The 25,657-nt window shown below is 40.7% G+C and overlaps 4 protein-coding genes across 4 annotated transcripts; 2 read left to right on the top strand and 2 right to left on the bottom strand.

The window, feature by feature from the left end:
- The first annotated feature begins 2,486 nt into the window (after positions 1–2,486).
- On the top strand, positions 2,487–6,575 carry LOC124277169 (E3 SUMO-protein ligase ZBED1-like). Its single transcript, XM_046712840.1, has 2 exons — positions 2,487–2,668; positions 4,047–6,575. The coding sequence occupies exon 2, from the start codon at positions 4,066–4,068 to the stop codon at positions 6,043–6,045; it is 1,980 nt and encodes a 659-aa protein (XP_046568796.1). The 5' UTR covers positions 2,487–2,668; positions 4,047–4,065; the 3' UTR covers positions 6,046–6,575.
- A 2,986-nt stretch (positions 6,576–9,561) lies between these two features.
- On the bottom strand, positions 9,562–12,162 carry LOC124277170 (cytochrome P450 2H2-like). Its single transcript, XM_046712841.1, has one exon. It carries the CDS (start codon positions 11,379–11,381, stop codon positions 9,843–9,845), a length of 1,539 nt encoding a protein of 512 aa, XP_046568797.1. The 5' UTR covers positions 11,382–12,162; the 3' UTR covers positions 9,562–9,842.
- Positions 12,163–12,315: 153 nt separating this feature from the next.
- Positions 12,316–14,195, bottom strand: LOC124277172 (cytochrome P450 2H2-like). Its single transcript, XM_046712843.1, has one exon. The coding sequence runs from the start codon at positions 14,048–14,050 to the stop codon at positions 12,563–12,565; it is 1,488 nt and encodes a 495-aa protein (XP_046568799.1). The 5' UTR covers positions 14,051–14,195; the 3' UTR covers positions 12,316–12,562.
- Positions 14,196–15,339: 1,144 nt separating this feature from the next.
- Positions 15,340–18,379, top strand: LOC124277171 (cytochrome P450 2C23-like). Its single transcript, XM_046712842.1, has one exon. The coding sequence runs from the start codon at positions 15,989–15,991 to the stop codon at positions 17,477–17,479; it is 1,491 nt and encodes a 496-aa protein (XP_046568798.1). The 5' UTR covers positions 15,340–15,988; the 3' UTR covers positions 17,480–18,379.
- The last annotated feature ends 7,278 nt before the right edge of the window (positions 18,380–25,657 follow it).

Raw genomic sequence — 25,657 nt, forward strand, 5'->3', positions numbered from 1 at the left:
CACTGCATAATTTTGCTAGAGGCAAGCAACTAAGCTGATAAGGAACAAAAGTGATGGAAGTTTGAACCTGGACAAAAATCTCACCTTGTTTTGTATAGCATATTCTGTGTCACAGTCTCTGAACCACATTATTTTCTCTTCCTCCCAACCCTTTCTGCTATGCGAAACTTTAAATGAGCAAGTCTAGATTTTCTCAGGTTCTCAATCTGCTAGCTCAGTAGGGCTCCTTTTCAATTTAGATAGAGTTGTTTGATTCTATCCCACTTATGTATGTTCATAGACTAAGTGCAAGTCTATGTATACAATGACAGGATTGAAAGAAAGGGATTATGGTTCACAGATTGTCGGGTAGTCTGTCTCACAGTCCCTGAACCACATTATTTTCCCTACTGCCAAGCCCCCTCTGCAGTGCTAAAGCTCTAAATAAATCAAGTCTAGATTTCCTCAGGTTCTGAATCTCTGGTCTCCCTGGGTCTCCTTTTCGATTTAAATGGGCTTGTTTGTTACTATCAAAATTATATATATTCAGAGACTAAGCGTTAGTCTAATTGTGGGTTGTTTTGTTGAGTTTTACGCCGCACTCAGCAGTATTCCGGCTTTATGGCGGTCTAATTGTGGGTTGTTGAGTTAAGTTTTACGCCGCACTCAGCAGTATTCCAGCTTTATGGTCTGTGCGTCAGCTGTTCAGTGTATTGACCAGTAATATGATATCATTATCTGTCTTCAGGTTCAGCTACCCCGCCCCTCTCAGCGAAAAAATAAAACATTTGACTTCAAAATTAAATAAAATCAAATCTTATTTTATTGAACATAATGACCAAAATATAACTCGAAACAAGAACTATAAATCTTACAACAAAACAGAAAAGAATTGTTTTCTAAAAAACCACACACACACTTATTTGTTTACAATTAAACAGTCCTTTATATTTTAACACATTGGCTGTTTAACACTGGAGTGAAAATACAATAACATGTAATAAGTTCAATTAGTTTAGATGCAGTTTGAACTCTTACGTGTGCATTATATACAGATAAGTTGATTGTGTTAATGTTAGTTTCTCGTGTGACTAATGGGCTACAACCTGTACATTATGGAGACGATGCACTTGTATTTCCACATGAGAGCGCTGATCCTGCATGTAGGGACTCAGTAATCCATCACCACAATAAAATGGAAACTTCAAATTGCATACAACGAAACCTCGTTTATACATGTTCACGGTGTCTCCTTAAGATATGGTAAAATAGAAACTTCAAATACAACGAAACTCGTTTATACAGGTTCACGGTGTCTCCTTAAGATATGGTAAAATTGAAACTTCAAATTTAACTTCAAATACAACGTTCAAATAAACCTGTTTATACAGGTTCACGGGGTCTCCTTAAGATATGGTAAAATTGAAACTTCAAATACAACGAAACTCGTTTATACATGTTCACGGGGTTTCCTTAAGATATGGTAAAATTTTAACTTCAAATACAACGAAACTCGTTTATACATGTCCACGGGGTCTCCTTAAGATATGGTACAATTGAAACTTCAAATACAACGAAACTCGTTTATACAGGTTCACGGGTTGTCAGGGTTATCAAGTATCAGGGGATAGATGTAGGTAATATATGGGTCTGTGTAATATAGACAACGTGGTTACGGTCGGACCGTTCATAATTTATGACTAGGGGCGGTGATGATGATTTTCAGGGGGGGACACCCATTTTGTTCTGGAGAGCTAGGGGGTCATCAATTTTGTACATACGTACTGGGGGTGGGGGTGTCATCAATTTTGTGCATAAAAATATGTTTAAAATTATGCTTAGAAATTATGGGTAGGGAGGGGTCATTGATTTTGTACATGACATGCAGGGGTGTGTGTACTTATTTTGTACATACATTTTAAAGGGGGGAGTCATTCACATTGTACATGCTTCTCCATAAAAATCATCATCACCTCCCTAGCCATAAATTATGAACGGTCCCTTATACAGAATAAATATATATTTAGAGATATTATCGGTCGATATACATGCGGACGAAGTTCTGCTTAGAGAGAGACATAATCTTCTAAATAAACATGTACACACTTGTTCTTTGACGTCTCCATTACAGCCTCGACAAATACCAGGTACAGTTGCATGATACATCTATCCGACATTATCGGCAGACTATCAGGTTCTTGCACGTGTTGAGGCGATAACGCCATTTCTGATATCTTCCCTCGTGCCAATACTGTTTACAAACTTTAGGTAATATAACTGAAATATAATCGAAAATATATCGCCTGTCATTTGCACACAGCCAGATTTCGATACAGCGTCCAAGCGCAATGTCACAGCGACCCAACCTGTCCTAGTTACAACTGAAAAAGAACGCAGGCAAACAACCTGATAATATCTCCCGGTGACTCGGCCCGAATAACACATGTGAGAATTCTGGAAATGATTACTCTAGTTAAAGGGAGGCAACTCGCTCTGGGGACCAATACCTCGGTTATTGTATAGCCAGCGAGCTGAGGAGGATCGATTTCTCATGGCGATTATCGGGTTCCGTTTTCTTGTCGTCTATCGATGAAAATGCATGGAAATTTCCACAGATATACGTAGATAGGACAAAATATAAACAGTCTGTATATTTATGAAGAAGTCAAGAGAGAGGTGTGGCGTACGGGTGAGTGTTTCGCTAGATCAAACTATATTTCATCGTTTCGTAGACCAGACTCCTGACAGCTCCAACCAAGCCATACACGGCTGACGAGCTGCTCTGTGACCCAGATAACAGGTTGGCGTATCTCCGCCTGCAGAGACTCGGTATAATTACAGATACTGAAATATATATATGTTGAAATTAATATCCTTTATTTCATTTCGGAGTTTGTAGAAAAACATCTCTGTTAATGAGGAAATATTTCCGAGTTCTCTGAGTTTCGATTTTTTTTCTGATGGTATGGTAATAGGATCAAGAGAAAATCTATCGCTTCCAGCTTTGAAACTCTATACTGATTACACATCCGCTCGACTGCTAGTCTGTTGTTGGGCTGGAACGGTTATATGATGGATAAAATGCTTCACCAGTTATAAAAGACCATTGACTGCAATGCACAGATATCGCTTCACCGAACATCACCAGATGTAGGCGTGTCCTAATGTGGACGTTCTTTTGTAATTTTCTGTACCTCGATTTTCGGATTGAATGCCATAGATTATTGGAAGTAAAAAATAATCATACTTGCAATAAACACTACAAAAGATGACTTGGCATGTTCTTATCCAAACAATTAATGATTAAATCAATATTTATAGTATCATGTGATAAATAATTCGGTATTGATTGGTTGGTTTAATATTTCCATGGCAGCAGCTGTAATAAATAAATGATAAATTTGCCTTGTTTTATTAACTGTTAAATATTCTGTTTATTCTTAATTTGGCGTCTGGTATGTAGATAATCAGTTAGTGTTTTGTATAAACTTCTTTATTCTCGGTGAAGGTACTAACACAGTTATCAAGCAAGTGATAACGGTGTTAGTATCTACACCGAAACGTCGCATTCATTGTGATAAAGAAGTTGACTTTCCATAGAATTTGGTTTTCCTTAATCTTCACAACTTCAAAATGCCTCTCAAAGAAAGAATACTCGATTGTCTGTCGAAAGTGATACCTTTACAGGGGTAGAAATAACCATAAAATTGCTAGTGTACTCCGGTACAGTGGCACATGTAAAATCACTTGCCCTGATAATTTGTCCTCTATACCGGCCGATTTTCTTGTTGATTTTTTAAAATAAACAACATAATTAACATTGGAAAGTCAACTGGACACCGGTACAGCGTGATATACAAATTTCCCCGCCCGACAGAAAAGAACACTGGACTGGGACGTCGGGCAATGGGTTATTTCCACCCCTGCTTTAGCATTCAATATTCACACAGTATATTTGCATAATTACATAATGACACTCAGCACTGACTGAAGGAGGAAAACAGAAGGTATGGACTATGACACTGAAATTATGACGGAATTGAATATTCCTCTCTCGCTTTTTTCAGCATAAAGACCACTAAAGACATGGAGGGCGGACACAGGCAGATCTTCGAGTTTCCTGGCAAGGCAAAGAGCGACGTGTGGAGGAACTTCGGCTTCTATCTCAGCGATGACGGTTACACGCTGGACAAAACAAGAGCCATCTGTAAATACTGTCGCATCGGCGTCCGCTACACCGGCAACACCACAAATCTTCACACCCACTACGTGAACCACCACCTCAAGAAGGACCAGGTCGGTGTCGCTCAGGTTATGTGTTTCTCTGACAATGACCAGGTCATCACTCTAAGTCCACAAGCCGTCAACGATATCGTCCACATTCCTCCATCCATGTCGGTGTCGCACGGGCCGGGGGGTGGAAAGGAGTCGCCCAGAGCCTCATCTCTAACGTATGCAATCATGGAGTTCATAATTGACGGCATGCTGCCATTTCCCACGATAGCTAGTCAGGCGTTCCAGAACCTTCTACACACCCTAGATCCGAAGACAGATGTTCCTTCAAGGAAACACCTGGAGGAGTTCCTCCTGCCTCAGATGTACGAGGACGGGCGAGCTAAGGTTTTGACTAAACTTGAGAATCAAGAGCATGTTACTCTCACAACAGACATTTGGTCGTCCTCGGAAAGATATTTGACGATCACTGCTAATTACATCACTAGGTCGTGGCAACTGAATTCCTTCGTGTTGCAAACAGTGGACCTGCCTTTAGATGCAACAGCTGGGTATATATCTGAAACTCTGAAGACCCAGGCATCTAACTGGCGGATAACATGTGATCCTATCCTGGTGTCAGGCCATGAAACCGTTCTAAGGTCCGGCAGCTTGCTGAAATGGAAACACTTACCTTGTTTCGCCGAAACGATCAACACTGCGGCAAAGAAAGGATTAGCTCACCCCGAAATACAGAGTATGATCGTGTCAGCCAGAAAACTGTCGCGTTTCTTTATGTCCGGTGTTGCAGATGGTCTGAAGCAATCCCTCCCTACTTTGAATTCCTTGAAGGTTGATGACGAGGATCGGTGGAATTCTACATTTTCAATGCTTGAACAGATCATCAACGAAATGCCGTCAATCCAAATGGCTTTCCAGAATCCCGATTTACAGAAGGAAGATGTGCGTCTGTTTCTGTTCGATTCCAATAACCAGAAACTGTGTCAGGAACTTGTAGACTTACTTAGACCTTTGAACAACGCCTCCATGTTACTCTGTGAGCAGAAAATGGTCACGGTGTCAATGATACTACCGGTTCTTAAGAAGCTTGAGATTACGCTTCTTGGAGGTGAAACAGACTGTCCAGTCATTAAAGAGTGTCGGAACACCATATGGAAGGAGATACGTTCGCCATACTCCGCGGACAACATTCGGGACCTTCTTCTCATCTGTTCACTGTTAGACCCTCGTTATAAAGAACTGCGTTATGTCGAGGCTGTCGAGAGAGAGAAGGCAAGACGGCTCCTCTATGATGCCGCGCTGAGACCTTTCCTGACGGACTTTCAGATCAAACAGGAGGTTGATAGTGACGACGAATACATTCAGAACATCATTCTGGGACCTCCGTTCTCCATCTCGAACGGGTCGGATGTCCATGGCAGCAACCCTGGTTCGGAAGAACCTGTCAAGAAGAGGATGAAATTTAAGCATCCAGCTTCTAAATTTGAAAATGACTGGCTGTCAGATGTCGTAGGCCACAAAGATGACGTTCCCTTGGACAAGATGTCGCCGGTGGAGATGGTGAGCTCTGAGATTGACCGGTTTATGGCGGAGAAGCAGATCACATCCAGCACCTCACTGATCTGGTGGTATGAGAGGGAAAAGATCTTCCCCAACATTTCATGCCTCGCGAAGAAGTACATGTGCGTCATGGCGACCTCTAGGCCGGCTGAGCATATCTTCCTCCCCGATAGAGATCCCGTCCGGGGTCAGAGGTCATGCATTCCAACCAAGAACCTTGATGCTATGATATTCCTCAACAAGAATCATCAAAACCTCAAAATGACTTTTTAAAGGTGTCAAGACATATTAAGACATATCAAGACAATGTGCTCCTTCCATTGACAAAATGAAGGGTTTGTTCGAGTAATGTTTTAATGCTTTCCAGTTGTGTTCCGTCTAACCATAACATGTTACCCCATGGCGTTACATCTGGGGAGCTAATTTTAGCGTGTACATTGGCATGCATGACAATGTTGCGCCGTGGCAATACGCATGCGCGGTTATATCAAAGAAGCACTGTGGACGAAGACATGATTACAAACTATACCAGGTACAATACTCTCTGTTGGTCAGGGACCGACATACTCACTCACGGCGGTTTACGGAACGGGGTGTTTTTTTCCTCAGATCTTAATGGAAACAATCTTTACTGGGTATACGGAGCAATAACATGTCTTAGACTCCCCAAAACTCTGCAAGTGGATGCCCTATGCCCATAAAATGAAATGGACAATTCCCTGTCGACCACCACTGCTGTTGTTGATTTGTATATATCAATAATCACTGACATTATGTCATTGCAAATATATATTGAGTACGTGTGTGACTGTTGTTGATTTTGTCTCAGATATGTCCTTATATGTGTATGTGTCTCTGTGTATGTTGCATTCGGCAAAATTTCTAGAACGGCAGCTTGTGAATGGGCTCTACTGGACCAGACGATAAATTATAATGATCGATAATGTGAGAAACGATGTACTCCGACCGCAGGGAAACTATTCCAAAGGGATTTGTCCATGTTACAGTTAGAGTAGACTAACAACTAGTCTCTGAAATGAACATATTTTACTGAAAAAAAAGTTCATAGTAAAAAAAATATATAAAACAATTTTTTTTTAAATATATAAAAAAATAATATATATATATAATGAAAAGGGGCCCTGAGACTTTCTTCATTTTCAGAAGCTGTGGAAATCTAGACTTGACACATTTTCTAGACTTGCGTGGGCTTTCTTAGATATATTTGCTTCAGGGTCTGTACGAGAGACTACAGTTAGAGGTACCTACTGATTAACCCGTGAAGATCCGGGTTAGAATTGTTCGTTCTTCAGCAACCCGCGCTTGTCGTAACAGGCGATAAACGGGATCGGGTGGTCAGGCTGGCTGACTTGGTTGATGCATGTCATCGGTTCCCAAATGCGTAGATCGAAGCTCTTGATTGTCTGATCAAGTCTCTATTATTTACATACCACCGTCATATTGTTGGAATATTGGAGTGCGTCGTTAAACAACAATGAAACAAAAATGGTATTATGGAACAGTGGAGTTGCTTGAATTGAAAGCTCTAACATGTGTTGTATCTCAGTGAGCTAGCACTATAAAACCAGCTTAAATCTGGGCTAGTACAAGCAGCCGCACATACACACACACGCATGCACGTCGTCATATGAGCGAAATATTCTCAAGCACGACGTTAAATCCAATTTCACCTCACCTCTAACATGTGTTCCCACATGGGTACAATGTGTGAAGCCCATTTCTGGTGTCCCCCGCCGTGGTGTTGCTGGAATATTGCTAAAAGCGGCGTAAAACCAAACTCACTCACTCACTCTAACATGTGTTACTTTTGTTAACCAGACCTGAAAACATTTCTATACGTAGGAAGCCCATTGGCTCCCTAAGTGTGGACAATGACATCGGGTGAATGTGTGCGTGTGTGCATGCGTGTGCGCGGGGTGTCAGTTATTATTTGGTGTAATTATAGCGCTGCGTTGTTCAATGCATCTTTTCACGTCTCCTGGTATGAGAGTATGATGCAGTCGGGGTTAAACGAATCGCCTTCAGCACTCTCTGCAGCTGATATTGTTCCACCACATCACGGTGGTGGTCTGTGTGAAACAACATCGAACCATAGTGACAGTATCCTTCAGCTGAGAAACGACACTGAGACGTTTGACTTTCTTAAGAATTCGTCGACAATGAACGTCAACAGGTAATACCGAGAGTCTACAGTATCCGAACTGGTTGATTGTGTGTTATCGTACCCCCATTGTTGCTCGCGCTTTAAACTACAGGTTTACTTGCAACACTTATGTAAACTATACGAACATTCTGCATCATAGAATGATTTCATTCGTAAACCCTAACATGAAAAATGGTAAATATGTGTAATAATGTTGACGTATGACATCCCTACCGGTAACCAACCTTCACAAAATGGCGAGTCCACTGGCAGGAGTACTGGGGATTTTACAGGGGACTTTAGCTGATTCACAGTTCGTCACGTGAGTAACCAGACAAAGAGTGGAGAAAGATCCATCAGGATACGATGACAATCATGCAGATCACAACCAGAACTCGACTCTCATGTACCCAAAATATTCTAATCAAACGACACAATTGAAAGTTTCATGTACTTTATTTTACAACGTTAATGGTAACATCAGAAAACTAAAATAAACAGAGTGAAAATATAAAACGATTAGATCCATATATAAATTATCATTTGAAAGAAATTACTCAACAGAAGCATATATATGAACTGAGATTCTACCTCACAGCTGCAAACCAACACATTCTCAAACAACAATTCAAATCTGCAGTAACAAATCAGACCGTTCAGACCAAATGGGTTGGCCCGTTTTGACCGGCACCTGTAGGCCGTTGACAGAAATAATTCAGGTACATCTCTACGGTTTGTTGAACGTTTACCTAACCTCGTAAGGTAAATCTGTGGTAGGCTGTTTGAGCTTCGTTTCGTGCTGTCTATATATGTGTGCTGACCCTTAAATCAGTCTTGGCACCCTCGTGGCAACTTCGGGTAAGAACTGGTTACCCAGCAACCGTACGTCTTAACAGGCGGCATAATGGATGCGGTCGTCGAACTCGGCGATATAGGTCAATGTGTGTCATCCAACCCTAGCTGACGGTCTAGACACTCGCTCGTGATATCGATCACTGGATTGTCTCGTCCAGACTCGACTATTTACGGAACGCCATCATACAACTGTGCAGCCTTATAAATACCTAGAGAAGAAGTCATGTTTTGAGAGCTGATCTCAGTCCGAGAAGCCGCTGATCCGAATCCACCCGAACCCATCTTAGAAACAAAAGGCTTCTTCTGAGACAGGGCATGTACGAGGTTATATACGAAATGGTGATAATACACCCAAAACTCACAGCGTCTAGATCAAAATGTGACTGAATATGGTTTTGTGCAAGTTGTTCGAAATATCCCATGCAGTGACGAGGTGGTGGGATTGGGTTTAAAGTCGTGCTTGAGAATATTTCGCTCATATGACGACGTGCATGCGTGTGTATGTGTATGTGCGACTGCTTGTACTAGCCCAGGCTGAAGCTGGTTTTATAGTGCTAGCCCACTGAGATACCATGCCGCAGTGAAGCATGAATACCCCACTCAGACACATTATACTTACTCCGAGCCGACCAGTCCTTGTTGTACCCATTAATGCCGAGCGCCAGGCAGGGACCAACAAGTACCATATTTTAACGTCTTTTGGTATGACGCGGTCGGGGATCGAACCCGCGACCTTCCGCACTCCGGGCGGACGCTCTAACCACTACACCACGGAGGCGGTCTGCAGTGACGAGACTCGGCTGAGACACTGTACATTTTGGGGCAATAAACACGTCTTTGGTGAACACTTTAGCAACTGGGCCACCATTGTATGTCCAGCAAACAACGTTATAACGCTTACAACGAACTTGCACACAATGAAATATTTAGGGTTTTTCTGTCCTAAACACTTAGTGTCACTGTAAATTTTTAATTTTAAAAATGCGTATAACGAACTATGGTTATGACGAACTAAAAATAGTGGTCCCTTTGAGTTCGTTATAAGCTTGGTTTACTGTACTGTATCACGAAGATGACTTGATGGAGTGACATTCCTACGCTCACTTGCACGATGCCTGTCAATCAGCTGGACACAGTACGGATAAGGTGTGAACGACAAATTTGTATCTGATCTGAAACACGGAGGCTTGGACTTTTCTGTTTTCCTAAACTGAAATTGTTGAATCATTGCTGATAGAAACAAGAACATTTCCAAAGTTGCCAATTGTTCTCCTAAGCAGGAACTTTGACCAATAGAAAAAGGAATCCATTGTTTGTGCTTTACGAAATGTCCTTTCTCATTCAGAAATCTCTCCGGTTTGAATTCGTCTGGGTTGTCCCAATGTTCTTGGTCAAACAACGCTGATTCTAATACAGGTAATATCAGAGTGTCCTGTGGAATAAGGTATCCCCGGAACATAACATCACGGGAAGCAAATCGCCTGGCACCGTAAGGATTCACGTTCACACACCTCAGTACCTCGGAAATGGTGGCTTGAACGTAAGGAAGGCTTTCTACGTCGGACATGTTTGGAGCACGATGTAAGCCTACGTTATCTTTGATTTCTTGATAAAATCTGTCCTGTACATCTGGGTAAGCTATGAAATAAAGAATACCCCACTGGATAGCAACAGCTGTGGGCTCCGAACCAGCAATCAACAAATTTGTAACAATATCAATAAGATTGTCGTGATTAACAGGTAAGCCCAGATTTTGGCACTCCTTTAAATATGCCGATACGAATGTCACATTGTGGTCATCAAAGTCCTTCTCAAGGCGTCTTAGTGAAGGTTTGATTATTTCATCCTCTGTAAATGCAATATTTTCGGTCAGCCGTTTCATATTGAATATATCTCCCGGCAAGTAACGCAGGTATGGCATAAACTCTAAAATGGCCGTCAAACTAAAATTCTCTTGTCGTCGTTTCAAATATTCAACAAATATTGGATCATCATCTTCGAATCGTTTGCCAAATAGAATCGAACATGTGACATTAGTGACAGCAAAGTTAATAAAAGATCGTAAATCCACATTTCGACAATGTTCGTCGTTGATAAGGCGCAGTAAATGACTGACTTCTTCGCCAGTCCGAATTTCCAAAATATCCTTTCCTGATCCTCTTGTGAAATCCCGGAGACAGACCTCCGCTATTCGCTTTTCTTCCATCCCAACTGTCACGGCCGTGTTCAGAATGCCGCGCCCATGATTGGGATACTCAGAAACGAACACGTTCGGTCGTTTGACGAACAAGTGCCCGTGTGTTGCAAGGCATTCTTTTATGATGTCATAACCGTTTATCACCACGACACGACGCAGTCCGAGGTATATACAGAATATATCACCGTAATCCTTCCTCCATTTCTGTAATGCTTCTTTAATGTCCCGCGTTACTGAAAACATATTTCCAAACAAAGGGAAGCGCAATCTCGGTCCGGGCGGAAGTTGTGAGTGTCGTCTGCTGCTGTAAATCCACACAGCAACTAAAACAGACCCGACGACTGCCATGGTCGTGGTAACATTGTCACAAATGTTCTGCATTATCCGATCCATACTAACTATCTGCAGCTGCGAGGGAGAGTGTTATGAACAACCATCTCCCAAACACACGAACGTGTCGAGACACATTTTACCTGTCACCTAATTCGTCAAATTGGAACGACCCATGAGCGCGCAGTCAATATTAGGTGATTAAGGCTCGCTGCACTTGGCGCACCGTCTCGCAATGCTCTATGCTCTGTTATCGACTGACGGCGAGTGGAAAATGTCCACTTGAAGGGACGAATAGCCACGGTGAAGCCTGAATAGTCAATCCACTCGCAATATTGAGATTCAGGAATAACGTGCGCCAATATTACTACGGAATGAGAAAGCAGACTTAAGTTAATAATTTTACTGTTGTCCGTAAGTAAGTTAAAAGTTGTAAGTTAAATGATATTCAGTTAACAGCCGTATTTACTCACTCAGAGACCATGTAATATGGTCTCTGACTCACTGTATGAGAATATAATTATATAATATTACTTGATGAGTGAACGTTCTAACTACAAGGCTATGCAGGCACCCCATACAATGGGTGAACATAAGATCAAAGATCATACGCATAAACCGATTCGACTATCGGGTTAGGCTATTTAACCAATAATATACACACACCCACCCCCACCCCACCCCCACCCACACCCCGGAATAAACAGTGTTGTACCTCATAAAACGCCCCGTATTATAAGCATACATATAATATCAAACACCTGTCATTCATCTGTATATGTCTCAGTAGCCTACGGGCTTTCAAGTAACAGCATATTTACTATTGAGGCTGGATTTGTAGCCTATTGGTGCTCGCTAGTCATGCCGAAGAACCAGATTCGAATCCCCACACGGGTATATTGTGTGAAGCTCATTTCTGGTGTCCGCTACGATGATATTGATAAGAGCGGCATAAAACAACATACAATCCTCTGGTGCTAAAATCACAAGTAACTAGAAGTGTAAATGGAGTTTATACAAAAGGCTGACTATATCTTGAGTCTGTGTATACTGACATGTAATCTACACTGGAAATACGGATCCCGCACAAACTTCACCCATTATATGTTTTTGTACATATTGAACATTTATGATTTCGAAAATGCCATTGGTGATCGGGTTTACGTACAACAAAAAGACTCTTAACTAAAAATACGTTGACAATTACAGTATCCCTGTTCTGTTATAAAGAGCACAGTGCAAATCTACTGCCTGGGTACAGACATAACCTTGAAGGGTTGCGGTTTAAGCACTGCTCCAGGTAAGGGCTCCTTAGACAGAGGCGGTTCATCTTCCGGTGGCAGGAAGTGAAACCTCTGGACGAGCCCTGTGATGAATAGGAACAGCTCCATCCGGGCAAGTGACTCTCCCGGACACGCCCTCTTTCCCAGCGAGAACGGAATAAATTCCTCGGGTTTCACAAATTTACCTTCAGCACTAAGAAACCTCTCCGGTCGAAATTGTCCAGGATTTTCCCAAATTTCAGGATCCATCATGATAGAGTCTAAGTTTGGGAAGATGATGCAACCAGCTGGGAGATGATATCCTTTGAGCACAATGTCTTCCGTGACCCCGTGGAATCCAGCTATTGGTGAAATATTGGCGATCCTCTGAACCTCTGTAATGGTTGCTTCTATAAAAGGAAGCTTCAGCTTGTCAGTCATCTCAGGACGTTTCTCTGTTCCAATATTGTCCTCGATTTCCCTGAAGCATTTCGCCTGGATGTCTTGATGCATTGTCAGATACAACAGTATCCATTGAATTGTAGTCGACGTTGTGTCAGTTCCAGCAATAAACAAATCTCCGACGACTTTCACCAGATTGTCAAATCCAATGGACGTCTCCACCCCTTGTTTCTCCTTAACCTTCATCTCCCTTATGTATGCAGCGATGAAGTCGTCAATGTTATTTTCATCAAAGGCCTTGAGGTGTTCTTCAATGGACGGTTTTATCAGTCTGTCCTCGTAAAACGCTATGTTCTTAACAGTCCTGTGATAAAGGAACAGATCACCAGGAAGATGCTTGGCAAAAGGGATGAAGTTTAGTCCACCAAGCTTCCCAGCTGCCTTGAAGTTCTCGTCTGTCTTTTTAAGATATTCTATAAACAGTGGGTCGTCATGCTGGAATCGTCTCCCAAACACCATAGAACAGATGATATTGGACACAGATGTCTGGATGATGGGATCTGTGTCGTATTTGTGTCCCTTCTGATCTGCAATGACCTCCAGACAAACCTGCACTTCCTCATTAATCTTCTCTTGGAGTATGTTTTTACCCATTCCAAAGTCTCTCAGTGTAGAGAGTGTTAGTCTTCTCTGTTCCTTCCACACCTCCCCGTTGCTTGATATAACGCCCTTATTTTGGAAAAGATCGTTAAACACAACTGCATAGGGCCTCACGGCGAAGACATCGCTATTCTTCACCAGCGCCTCCTTAACCGTATCATATCCGTTCAGCACTATGGTTAAACGGTTGCCTAGATAGAGAGTGAATAAATCTCCGTATTGTTTCCTCCACTCTTGGAACTGCTCTCTGAAGTCCGGTTTCATTGACACAAGGTTGCCTAAGACTGGTACACCCCTCGGCCCAGGAGGCAGCCCAGATGGGCGTCTGGTACTGTACCACAGTGCAAGCAAGCATACCCCTGATACCAGGATCGGAGTCGTATATCCGATGAAAAATCCGTCCAACATTGTTACTCTGTCCCTCCGTATATTCCTTTTCCTCGGACCAATCTCCCTATTTGCTGTCTAACCCCGATTCACACCACACCGTATTGAGGCTTCGGGTTAGTGTGTTCACGCAGGGCAGGGCATATAAACACACTAGGTTATATTTAACTACGTGTCAAGGACATTCATGTGCATTCAAAATACGCCTTGGGTTCATCGTTTCATTTAACAAACTGGGCTGCGTGTTTTGTTGACATAAACAGCTGCACTTTAGGTAGCGATACGCAGCGTGATCTGCATACTCAGGTCATTTTCGGTTGTTGTGGCGTTGTTGAACCACAGGATTTTTTAGTTGTTCACAAATATACTTTTATCGACCTGTGTTCACAGACCAGTGCATCCTAGCTACCAGGCCAAAGGTCATGGGTCAATAAAAATACGTACACAGCTACGAATTCCTTTGGTTGAAGGAACGGTCAGGAGGTTATGTAGAGTAGTCTACGGGGCTGACTTGGACATATAGTCATGATCTTTGTGTAAATAGCGAGATCATTTACCGCTAGATCCATTAAGACTAAATTTGACACTTGAATCAAACACGTGGGTGGGGAGGGGCGGGCTTTACGTCACCTCGGTATTATTCCAGCCATGTAATAGCACCAAATTTGATAGCAAGCAATTCGTCATTCACATTACATAGTTTACAATTTATGCTACAGGTCAACTTTCATTAGGGAGGTAACAATGAGATGCCCACTCAAGCGGGAAAACAGATCTTTCAGATTTGTCGCTTCGTAATGTGAATCCCTTGCAGTAGAAAAGTCCACACAGTCAAGCAGAATATGCTTGATGGTGAACACTTCATCGCAAGAGACACACATAGGAGGTCCATCTCCGTCTGTTTTCAGCAGATAGTCATGATTAAACCGACTGGCCAATTATTCATCGTCGTAAAACTACCTCATCACGTCTTGACTGACGACCCAATATAACCGATTGTTGGTTTCAATTCATGAAATTCATTTCTTCTTACTTGGGCGTCCCACCTTTTTTGCATGAGTTCTCGAGTATAACTTCTGATAGTGAGTGCTGTAGCATTAACTGAAAGTATATATGACTGACTGGTATGCATGTATATCACTGTATGTATGTATATCATGTATTTAAAAAACAACCCGTACAAGTGACCTCCAAACGTTGATTACATTTAGGTGAAAGTTCATCTCTGGAACTATTTCTGAGTAGACTGTTTTTGATACCGAGCTTAACACTGACTCTTGGGTCTGTATATCTGGGCCAGGGTCCTTCACGAAAGGCTCCATGGTCAAAGTCCACGTTTCGTCATTTACACATACAGTCTGTGATAGTTTCGCGGACTTTACATCTAATCAAAAAAATGCGTCTTCCCGATTCGCCAGCCTGTACATTCCCTGTATGTTCGCCGGAGGTAAGATAAAGAATGACCGGTTTGCCCTACAGTCGTGCCCGTTAAGTAACTAGTAAACACGTAAGGTAAAACTTAGTCGACTGGTGTGTGAAGCTATCACTGCAAAAACTGTATCTCGACTGGTGTGTAAATCTTCAGCCTTGAATCTCGACTGATGTGTAAATCTACAGCCCTGTGTCTCGACTGGTGTGTAAATTCACAGCCCTGCATCTCGACTGGTGTGTAAATTCACAGCCCTGCATCTCGACTGGTGTGTAAATCCACAGCCCTGTATCTCGACTGGTGTGTAAATCCACAGCCCTGTATCTCGACTGGTGTGTAATTCTACAACCCTGTGTCTCGACTGGTGTGTAATTCTACAGCCCTGTATCTCGACTGGTGTGTAAATCTACAGCCCTGTATCTCGACTGGTGTGTAAATCTATATCCCTGTGTCTCGACTGGTTTTTGAAACCCTTTTCATATATGAAACAAGTAGCTCTATTCTGAAACAGTGGAAGCATCAAAGCGACAATGCTCAGTATGTTGTTCACGGACATTCCGACAACGCTTCTCACTTGTGGTGTCGGTGCCCTCATGCTGTGGCTGACGTTCCGGAGACCGCCAGGGACACCCCCTGGACCAGGCTTCCCCTTACCACTTCTCGGCCATTTGCTGTCCATTGGGAAAGATCCGAAGAAGAAATTTCGAGAATGGCACAAACAATATGGCGACATTTTTAGTGTGTACATTGGTAATCGGTTAGTGATCGTCATGAATGGTTATGAGGTCTTAAAAGATGCTTTTGTGAAGCACGGTGATGTTTTCTCAGACCGTCCTCATGTTTTCGTGATTGATGAGATAAGCAACGGCATGGGCGTGCTGGGAACATCCGGGCAAGTCTGGAAGGAACAAAGGCGGTTCACGCTGTCCACGCTGAGAGACTTTGGTATGGGCAAGAACATGCTGCAGGTGAAGATTAACGAAGAATCAGCCTCGTTTCTTGAGGCTATTGCAGAGATGAAAGGACAGAAGTTTGATTTCCGAGATTTGACACACACGGCGGTTTCCAACATCATCACATCTGTAGTGTTTGGCAAAAGATTTGTCTACGGGGACAAATTCTTCAAGGAGCTGACTTCTAGAATTGATGAAAACCTTCAGTCAGCAGGAGCAACAGCCGGCTTGAACTTCATTCCTCTTGCTCGGTATATTCCGGGAGACCCATTCAAGTTTAAGAGGACGTTGGCGAATCTGGCGTTCTTTGTTACTAATCTGACAAAACCGTCTGCAGCTGAACATTTGAAAGACTATGATGAGTCGAACATTGGTGATTATGTATCAGCTTACATTAGAGAGATCAAGCGGAAGGAGAGTGAAAACATCGAGTCGTCCATTAATTTCGATAACCTGGAAAAAGTGATTGGTGATTTGTTCGTTGCTGGAACTGAAACCACTGCCACTACTATAAGATGGGCAGTTCTACTGTTCTTGAAATATCCAGAAATTCAAGAAAAATGTTTCCAAGAAATTAAGACGAACATCGGTCAAGAGAGGTTGCCAGAGATGTCGGACAAGCTGAAGTTACCCTATGTTGAAGCAACTATAGCTGAGGTACAGAGAGTGGCCAACATCATCCCCGTGTCAGTCTGGCACAGTGTCCCGTATGACATACAATTCAGGGGCTACACATTCCGTAAAGGAGTAACTATAGTGCCCAACATTGACTCTGTGCTCATGGACCCTGAAATCTTCAAAGATCCAGAGAGGTTTCAGCCAGAGAGATTTTTGGCTGACAATGGAAAGTTTGTGAAGCCCGATGAGTTCATTCCCTTCTTTCTGGGCAAGCGGGTTTGTCTTGGGGAATCCCTGGCAAGGATGGAGCTCTTCCTTTTCATCACAGCATTAATTCAACGTTTCGAGTTCCAACAACCTGGAGATGAGCAACCACCAACTATGGAGGCTGTGCCAGGAGTAACGTTTGCCCCTCGGCCATTTAAGTTCATTGCGGCTCCTAGAGTCTGATTAATGTTGGGTGTTTCTATGTACACTGATATTGATGTTAAGTGAACAAGTGGGATTGTGTAGGTTAGTTTTAGCACTGTTTTTTAATATATTTCTGTATATCACAGCTAACCAACTTAGGACAGCCCAAGTGAAACAAGTTGTGCACATTTACACTTCCTGAAACATAATTATATGTATGTAATGATCTAAACAGGTAATAATCTAGTCCAAGGAACTATGCAATATAACTGTTGCAACAAAGAAACTTTCCTTCTTACAAAATGCACTAAATTCTGAATCGAACCTTGAAAGTATGTTAATCCAGATGATGAGTTTGACCATATCACATTTGTCTGTTTGACAGTGTCCTTTGTCCGAATAGAGCACAGAATCCATTTTTGGGAAAAAAAGCAAGACTGCAAAATATATTGCAGTGAATGGGACCTCTTGCCTACCTGCGCCCCATATGTCATCTTGACCAATACTGGAAAACCTTTCTTTATTATGTCAGTGGTATGTCATTTATTATGTCAGTGAAATGATCTATGTTCGTGAGATTATAGAACCAAACAAATTGTAATACTAGACCTACACCAAGCATAACTTCACACATGGCATTCCAGCCAGCAATCAAAGAATGAGAAATTATTATTGCAACATCCCAAACATTTTTAACTGAAGGTCACTTCATAATGAATATGTGCCATTCTGTATTGCTGCACCTATACTGAAAACACTTAATCATGGTATGAATATTGACATGCTGAAGGTCAGAGACTTTGGACTGATGACAGGAGCAATGATTGTAATATGAACTATGAACTGTGAGGTTGATTAACACCTGGTATCATCTTCAATTGATAGTGATTAACACCATCATAATCAACTGATAGTGATTCATAAACACATTCATGAGAACCATACAATGGACTCTTTTCTTAGCAAATTTCCTCTGATTATGGAAAGGCTTTATGTAACCCATCCTCAACAAACAGCCCAGGCGAGTGAACCAGGATTGCTGCCAGAATATCTATTTTCATAATATACGGAGATTAGTCATTTTTTATGTTTAGAAACTTTGACTGATGTGTGTACATTGTAAGATTGAAAAATATTGTGTTATCTTTTATAATTGATAAAAAATAATGGAAACTATTGTGATACATTATTGATACATTATACAGATAAGGTATATGATATTAAGGTATGACCACTTACCACAACTACTTATTAGAGGATTTTAGTGATATCATAACATGTTATCATAGTGTGGGTAAGAATGTCCAATGTGACTTAGGGTTTCGACATTTCCAACTTTGGTGCAGCCCATGAGCACATGTATGATGTCGTGATGAAGGCAGTCTGAAATTAAAAGTAATGATCACCAGGTCCTTACACAACTAAGGGATGCAACCCCACCCTTTGAGTTGCTGCATGACATTATTCCATGTTTCTTCACAAGCTTTGTATCACACAGCTGGGGAAGAAACCTGGAAAAATATAAAGGAACACTTGTGCTTTCATGTGATCCCTTATTTGTTCCCTCCGTATATATGGTGAGTAATGTAATGTGTATGTTTAGAAAATTTGACCGATGTGTGTATGTAGTAAGATTGAAAATATTTTGTAATTTTTATAATTACTAAAAAATAATACAAACTATTGCTGCATGGCATATGACACATCACATTATTCCACAGCTGTTTCAAGTCGCATGTTCCCCCTATTACGTAAAACATACTTACACGACAGTAAGTCCATGATATGATGATGACTACCACACAAACACAAAGTGTGTATTAAAATTTATTGGCTCCATTAATGTACAATTATTTACATTCAATATAAGCACATTGCAATAATTTACACATACTGCCAAATGTCAAACGTGTTTGACAAGTGACACCGAATCACATACACAATAGTTGAATTTCCCACACCTGATTTAGTTGTTTGGACATTCTTTCTTCTCAATAAAAGCAACTAAATCTAACCACCTACATGGGAGCAAATAACCCAAGTATATGTTTTAACCAACTGAAACATATGTAAAGCATTCTTAAAATTTAAATCAATTATCCTAACCACTAAAACCTGACAATCAAACAAATATGATCATAATTAGAATGTTCTTAAACTTATAATCAAGAGAGTTTTTCATAATCAAAACTAGCAATTATTTTGGTTATCAAAAAATCACTCACAAAAATGATATCCACTAAAACTGATACTGAGGAAAAGAAACATTATTCACTTGAGTATAATATTGTAACACAAATAACTGTTGACATCAGCACAAATGAAACACTAAGATGCATTACAATACTGTTTACATTGTCATAACTTTGGATATAACTATGATACAATCAGCACCAATCAGACAGGTTCTGTAACTACATGTGGTAATATCCAGTATAACTCCATACCAAGTACAAGAACTGTGAACATCTTTATCTGTGTGGGTATGAAATATACTGCAGATTAGGAGGGAATAAAGTCAATATTTCCTGAAGAAGAACCTGAAAACTAAAATGACAGACAACCCAGAGTTACCATGTTAGATATTTTCTGGGCATATTATGATAGGAAATCCGTCATATAATATTTGAAACCCAAACCAGTATTTCATCCTTTTTCACATAATTTTGTTATAATTACCCAAAGAAAAAACATACATGGATGAAATTTACCAATTATGTTGTGGTATGACTGAAATATTTACCTGTTTCCCTTTGTCAGAAAGTAATGTTGATATCAAACTACATAGTTTTATCACATGAGTATACTGACTTTAATCCTTCCATAGTTAAACATACATGAAACGATGAATTAACTGCACACTCTGGCTACTGTGGTATTATACTCAACATAAAAAGTTCCAAGTCCCAAACACTATCAGATTGTTGGTTCCTCCCTGGAGTTCATCATAACCTAGGTGGTACCATAATCATCAATATGCAATTCCTTTCCATGTCATCTCTCTATTTCTTGTATGGGGTGTGAGTGACTGATAACAGTTTTATGCCCCTTTCAGTGATATTCAGCAATATCCTATAGGGAACACCAGAAATGGGCCTTACTTATCATACCAATGTGGGAATCAAACCTGGGTCATTAGTGAGACGAGCAACCACTTTAACCACTAGGCTACCCTTGTCATACAATGTCCTACACATATATTGGTGAACACTACTGAAACAGCAAATTAAGTGGGTCAAATATGAGTGAGTGAGTATGGTTTTACGCCGCTTTTAGCAATATTCCAGCAATATCAAGGCAGGGGACACCAGAAATGGGCTTCACACATTGTACCCATGTGGGGAATCGAACCCGGGTCTTTGGTGTGACGAGTGAACGCTTTAACCACTAGGCTACCCCACCGCCCCGGGTCAAATATGAAACAGTATAATCAAATGTCCTCAAATCTGACTCTGCAAAACCCCGGTTTTAATCATGTTGAGTACAATATCTAGTTGTCGGACGGTGTACAACTCAGGTAATTCCGCTCTACTAACAAGTACATGAAACAAGTCATCACCTGGTGGTTGTATCTTTGGTTTGTAAATCTGTCACATCAAACATGGGACATAATGAGATATGGCCTCAGAAACAAAATAAAATAGCAGTGTGCTGGTTTCATGTGGGTGGAAACCCCAGAGTAATAGTGAGTGAGTGAGTTTAGTTTTATGCCGCTTTTAGCAATAGTCCAGCAATATCATGGCAGAGGACACAAGAAATCTAGAGTAATAGAGTTAAAAAATGTGTGAACTCATTGTCAAAACAGAAGCATACTAATGGTCTGACTCTTTGAACAAGTGGCAGATCCTTGTTTCTAATGTACGCTACTCTGCACAGCGCAATGCTTAGACCCCAAAACTCAAGAAAAAAATCAATGCTTGCTGCTATATACATAATTCCTTGATGATACAGTAAAACCTTTTACATCTGGACCTCATCAATCCGGAAACCTGGCATTCTGGTTGCTCTTTTGGTAATGCCTGTATACAACAACCTTACTTAGGATCAATGATCCCTAATCCAAATATTATTCATCTTGATGTTTCTAAGGTTCTAAGGTTTTACTGTATTTCAAATGATCAAAAGCAACAGTGAGACTACAGTTAACAGAGAGAAAGAATACGCATTGTGTGTCCCTATTACCACTTGCTGGTTTGAGCTGCAAATTTTGCTGAAAATGATGAAATGTTCAAAGAACAAAGCTTTCTCCATTCTGAATGTGGTTTGGAAAGAAGAGAAAACAGCATTCATCACTGCGTCAAACTTTGTGAAACTTTGGCCAAATCAGTCCTATTTTGGAAAGACTGACTGACTGAGTTTGGTTTTACGCCGCTTTTAGCAATATTCCAGTAACATCACGGCGGGGGACACCAGAAATGAGCTTCACACATTGTACCCATGTGGGGATTCGAACCCGGGTCTTTCGGCGTGACGAGCCAACGTCTTAACCACTAGGCTACCCCACAGCCCCTATTTTGGAAAGAAATATACAGGGATGTCATTGTATAAAGTTCAGCACTGATATATCGACTAAAACATCACATTGATGCATCCATTACTACCAAATTAGTTATTCTGTATATATATAGACAACACTTTCCCATCATAAACACTAATACTGATTATGAACTAGGCTGATGCGTCAAATGTTGACAGAATATTCTGCCTTTTTCTCTGTAATGTAACCATGTAATGTAACATGTAACCATGTAATGTAACCATGTGATGTAACCATGTAATGTAACCATGTTAATATTACAAAACACAAACGTTACTGTGGCAGTGAATAATAAATTTAGTGTTGAAATTGATAAATTTGTGGAGACAGGATCACCATAAATCCTATATTCATATAAAGCTTCTGCAATACATGATATCTGTATTAATATATCATAACCTCATGACATTCTGCATAACATCTTATAATATCAAAAATATGTTATACAAGATATCATACACTACTCAAAAAATGATAAATGACATTTTTAATATAAGTGTTGTTTATGTATATTCTGGCAGATTAACTGTCGTAAAATGAAGAAACCCAGTGCTTATACCAGAAACAAATATTTCCGTTTATCGGTAATGGCAACGGAGAACAAACTCCTATGTTAACACTGCTAAAGATTACGAAAAATATAACACATAGTTGATACGGTTATTTTAGACCTGGTAATGCCCTGAAAGTCGAGTTAATACCATGAGTGGTGGAGTTTATTAATGCATCTACAGTATCACTGTCCACATCTTTTCCCATGCTGCTCTGAACAAAAGTCACGACACAATTTACTGACAATGTACACATTAAGTCTGAAATCATGTCAATTTATAAAAGTCAAGGTTCCAGGGAGCTCTTGAAACTCCAAACCACACTTACACATCACAGAGAGGCTCCAATTTGCCAATTAACAATGTCTATCACAGCATACTGATATGACAGCATCACTCTCCATAACCATACATCCATGTACTGGGACAGTTCACCAGGGTCATTTAACTTTGGGTCATCTTAATATCTTATCTTTAGACTGTATCAGTTGGTCAAACAATTAAGCCAGCTTTACAACAATAAATGTAATTAAAAAAGGGAAAAATCTTGTAAGAAATGTACCTTTCTGTTCATCATTCCAGACACGAATATCTTAGATATACTACTCATATTTTACAGGGATAAACAGATGCAATATGATTTAAATATACACTTGACACATTGTGACAATCAGTTTTGTGTATCACTGAAAGTTCACAATATCCCTAACAAAAGTGGAACAGCATAAAATGGCTTTATTAGAGGACATTGTTCAATGAGACCTTGGGGGTTGGGGGGAGCAGATTCTTCCCAACACTGCTACAGAAGGTGACAATTTTAATTCACTTACCTATACTATTATAACAAAATGACCTGACATCTGCTACAATTTAAAAAAGGTCGAGGAAATGATTGTTTCATATTTCTATATTTAATCTGCCATGCCATACATTAGAAAAATAATCTGACAATCATTTAGAAAGATGATAGAGGAATGCTTATGCACATATAGACACCTTGGAGACAAGAGATCAGAATTAACACATGACTTCAGTGATAAACTGTGGTTTCCTGGTTGTGTACAAGGCCAATGAGTAACTATAGACATATCCACATACAGTGAACAACTGAGTGAGTGAGTGAGTTTAGTTTTATGCCGCACTCAGCAATATTCCAGCTATATGGCAGCGGTCTGTAAATAATAAAGTCTGGACCAGACAATCCTATGATCAACAGCATGAGCATCAATCTACGCAATTGGGATAGATGTGTTAACCCAGTCAGCAAGCCTGACCACCCGATCCCTTTTGTCGCCTATTGCGACAAGCATGGGTTACTGAAGACCGAACAACTAGCTGAATGTGCTGAATGAATACAAAGTATACTGTAATGTCCCACACCAACACTGGTCACAAACAAATCAATCGCAAGGGACAAGAACATAAACATAAGCCGACATAATTATTGAAATGAAAGACAAAAGAAATTATGCAGGTTCTCATGATTAGGATTGGTGTACCGTACTGGTTGCAGTTGCCGTAGCAGCACTTCAATATGGAGCAGCAATGGACACCACTCAAATGAGAAAACAATTGTGAGTCAATATTAGTTATTTTCATTACAGGCCAAACCAATTATAATTCACATTAATATTTTGCAAACATTACAAAATGCCAGTATGCAGGTGACAAAATGTTATTTAATGAAAATCATATAAATTAAACAAGTTTATTTTTGTAAAATATGGTCAAGTTGGCAGACTTTTCCATAACAAAAAATAAATTTGATCTGGCCTTAAAACAATCCATTGGGAACTGTTCATTTAGAATTGTAATTGCAAATAACTTAGAAGACGGCAGCTCATCAGTTGTGGCTGGTTGGTACTGCAAAACAGACGGAATTCCAATTGTGAGCATATCAATGTGTGACTGAGAATGTACAAAACACAGACTGACCTGAAGTGAGGGTTTTTGGTGACCCTCCCCAAATCTCTGTTGCAAACCTGCCTCTCAAAATATGACATGTCCCCAAACTTGAAGGCTAAAACAGCTGGTACATACACCCTACAAGAAGGATTCAACATGATGACATGTCCCTAACCTTGTAGACTTAAATAGCTGGTACATACACCCTACAAGAAGGATTCAACATGATGACATGTCCCCAACCTTGTAGACTTAAACAGCTGGTACATACACCCTACAAGAAGGATTCAACATGATGACATGTCCCTAACCTTGTAGGCTTAAATAGCTGGTACATACACCCTACAAGAAGGATTCAACATGATGACATGTCCCTAACCTTGTAGACTTAAATAGCTGGTACATACACCTCTACAAGAAGGATTCAACATGATGACATGTCCCCAACCTTGTAGGCCTGGTACATACATCCTACAAGAAGGATTCAACATGATGACATGTCCCTAACCTTGTAGACTTAAATAGCTGGTACATACACCCTACAAGAAGGATTCAACATGATGACATGTCCCCAACCTTGTAGACTTAAATAGCTGGTACATACACCCTACAAGAAGGGATTCAACATGATGACATGTCCCCAAACCTTGTAGGCTTAAATAGCTGGTACATACACCCTACAAGAAGGATTCAACATGATGACATGTCCCTAACCTTGTAGACTTAAATAGCTGGTACATACACCCTACAAGAAGGATTCAACATGATGACATGTCCCTAACCTTGTAGACTTAAATAGCTGGTACATACACCCTACAAGAAGGATTCAACATGATGACATGTCCCCAACCTTGTAGACTTAAATAGCTGGTACATACACCCTACAAGAAGGATTCAACATGATGACATGTCCCCAACCTTGTAGACTTAAATAGCTGGTACATACACCCTACAAGAAGGATTCAACATGATGACATGTCCCTAACCTTGTAGACTTAAATAGCTGGTACATACACCCTACAAGAAGGATTCAACATGATGACATGTCCCCAACCTTGTAGACTTAAATAGCTGGTACATACACCCTACAAGAAGGATTCAACATGATGACATGTCCCCAACCTTGTAGACTTAAATAGCTGGTACATACACCCTACAAGAAGGATTCAACATGATGACATGTCCCTAACCTTGTAGGCTTAAATAGCTGGTACATACACCCTA

This window comes from Haliotis rubra, unplaced genomic scaffold (genome assembly GCF_003918875.1).
Source record: "Haliotis rubra isolate DU_JTF1 unplaced genomic scaffold, ASM391887v1 Scf219, whole genome shotgun sequence".
Classification (NCBI taxonomy): Eukaryota; Metazoa; Mollusca; class Gastropoda; order Lepetellida; family Haliotidae; genus Haliotis; species Haliotis rubra.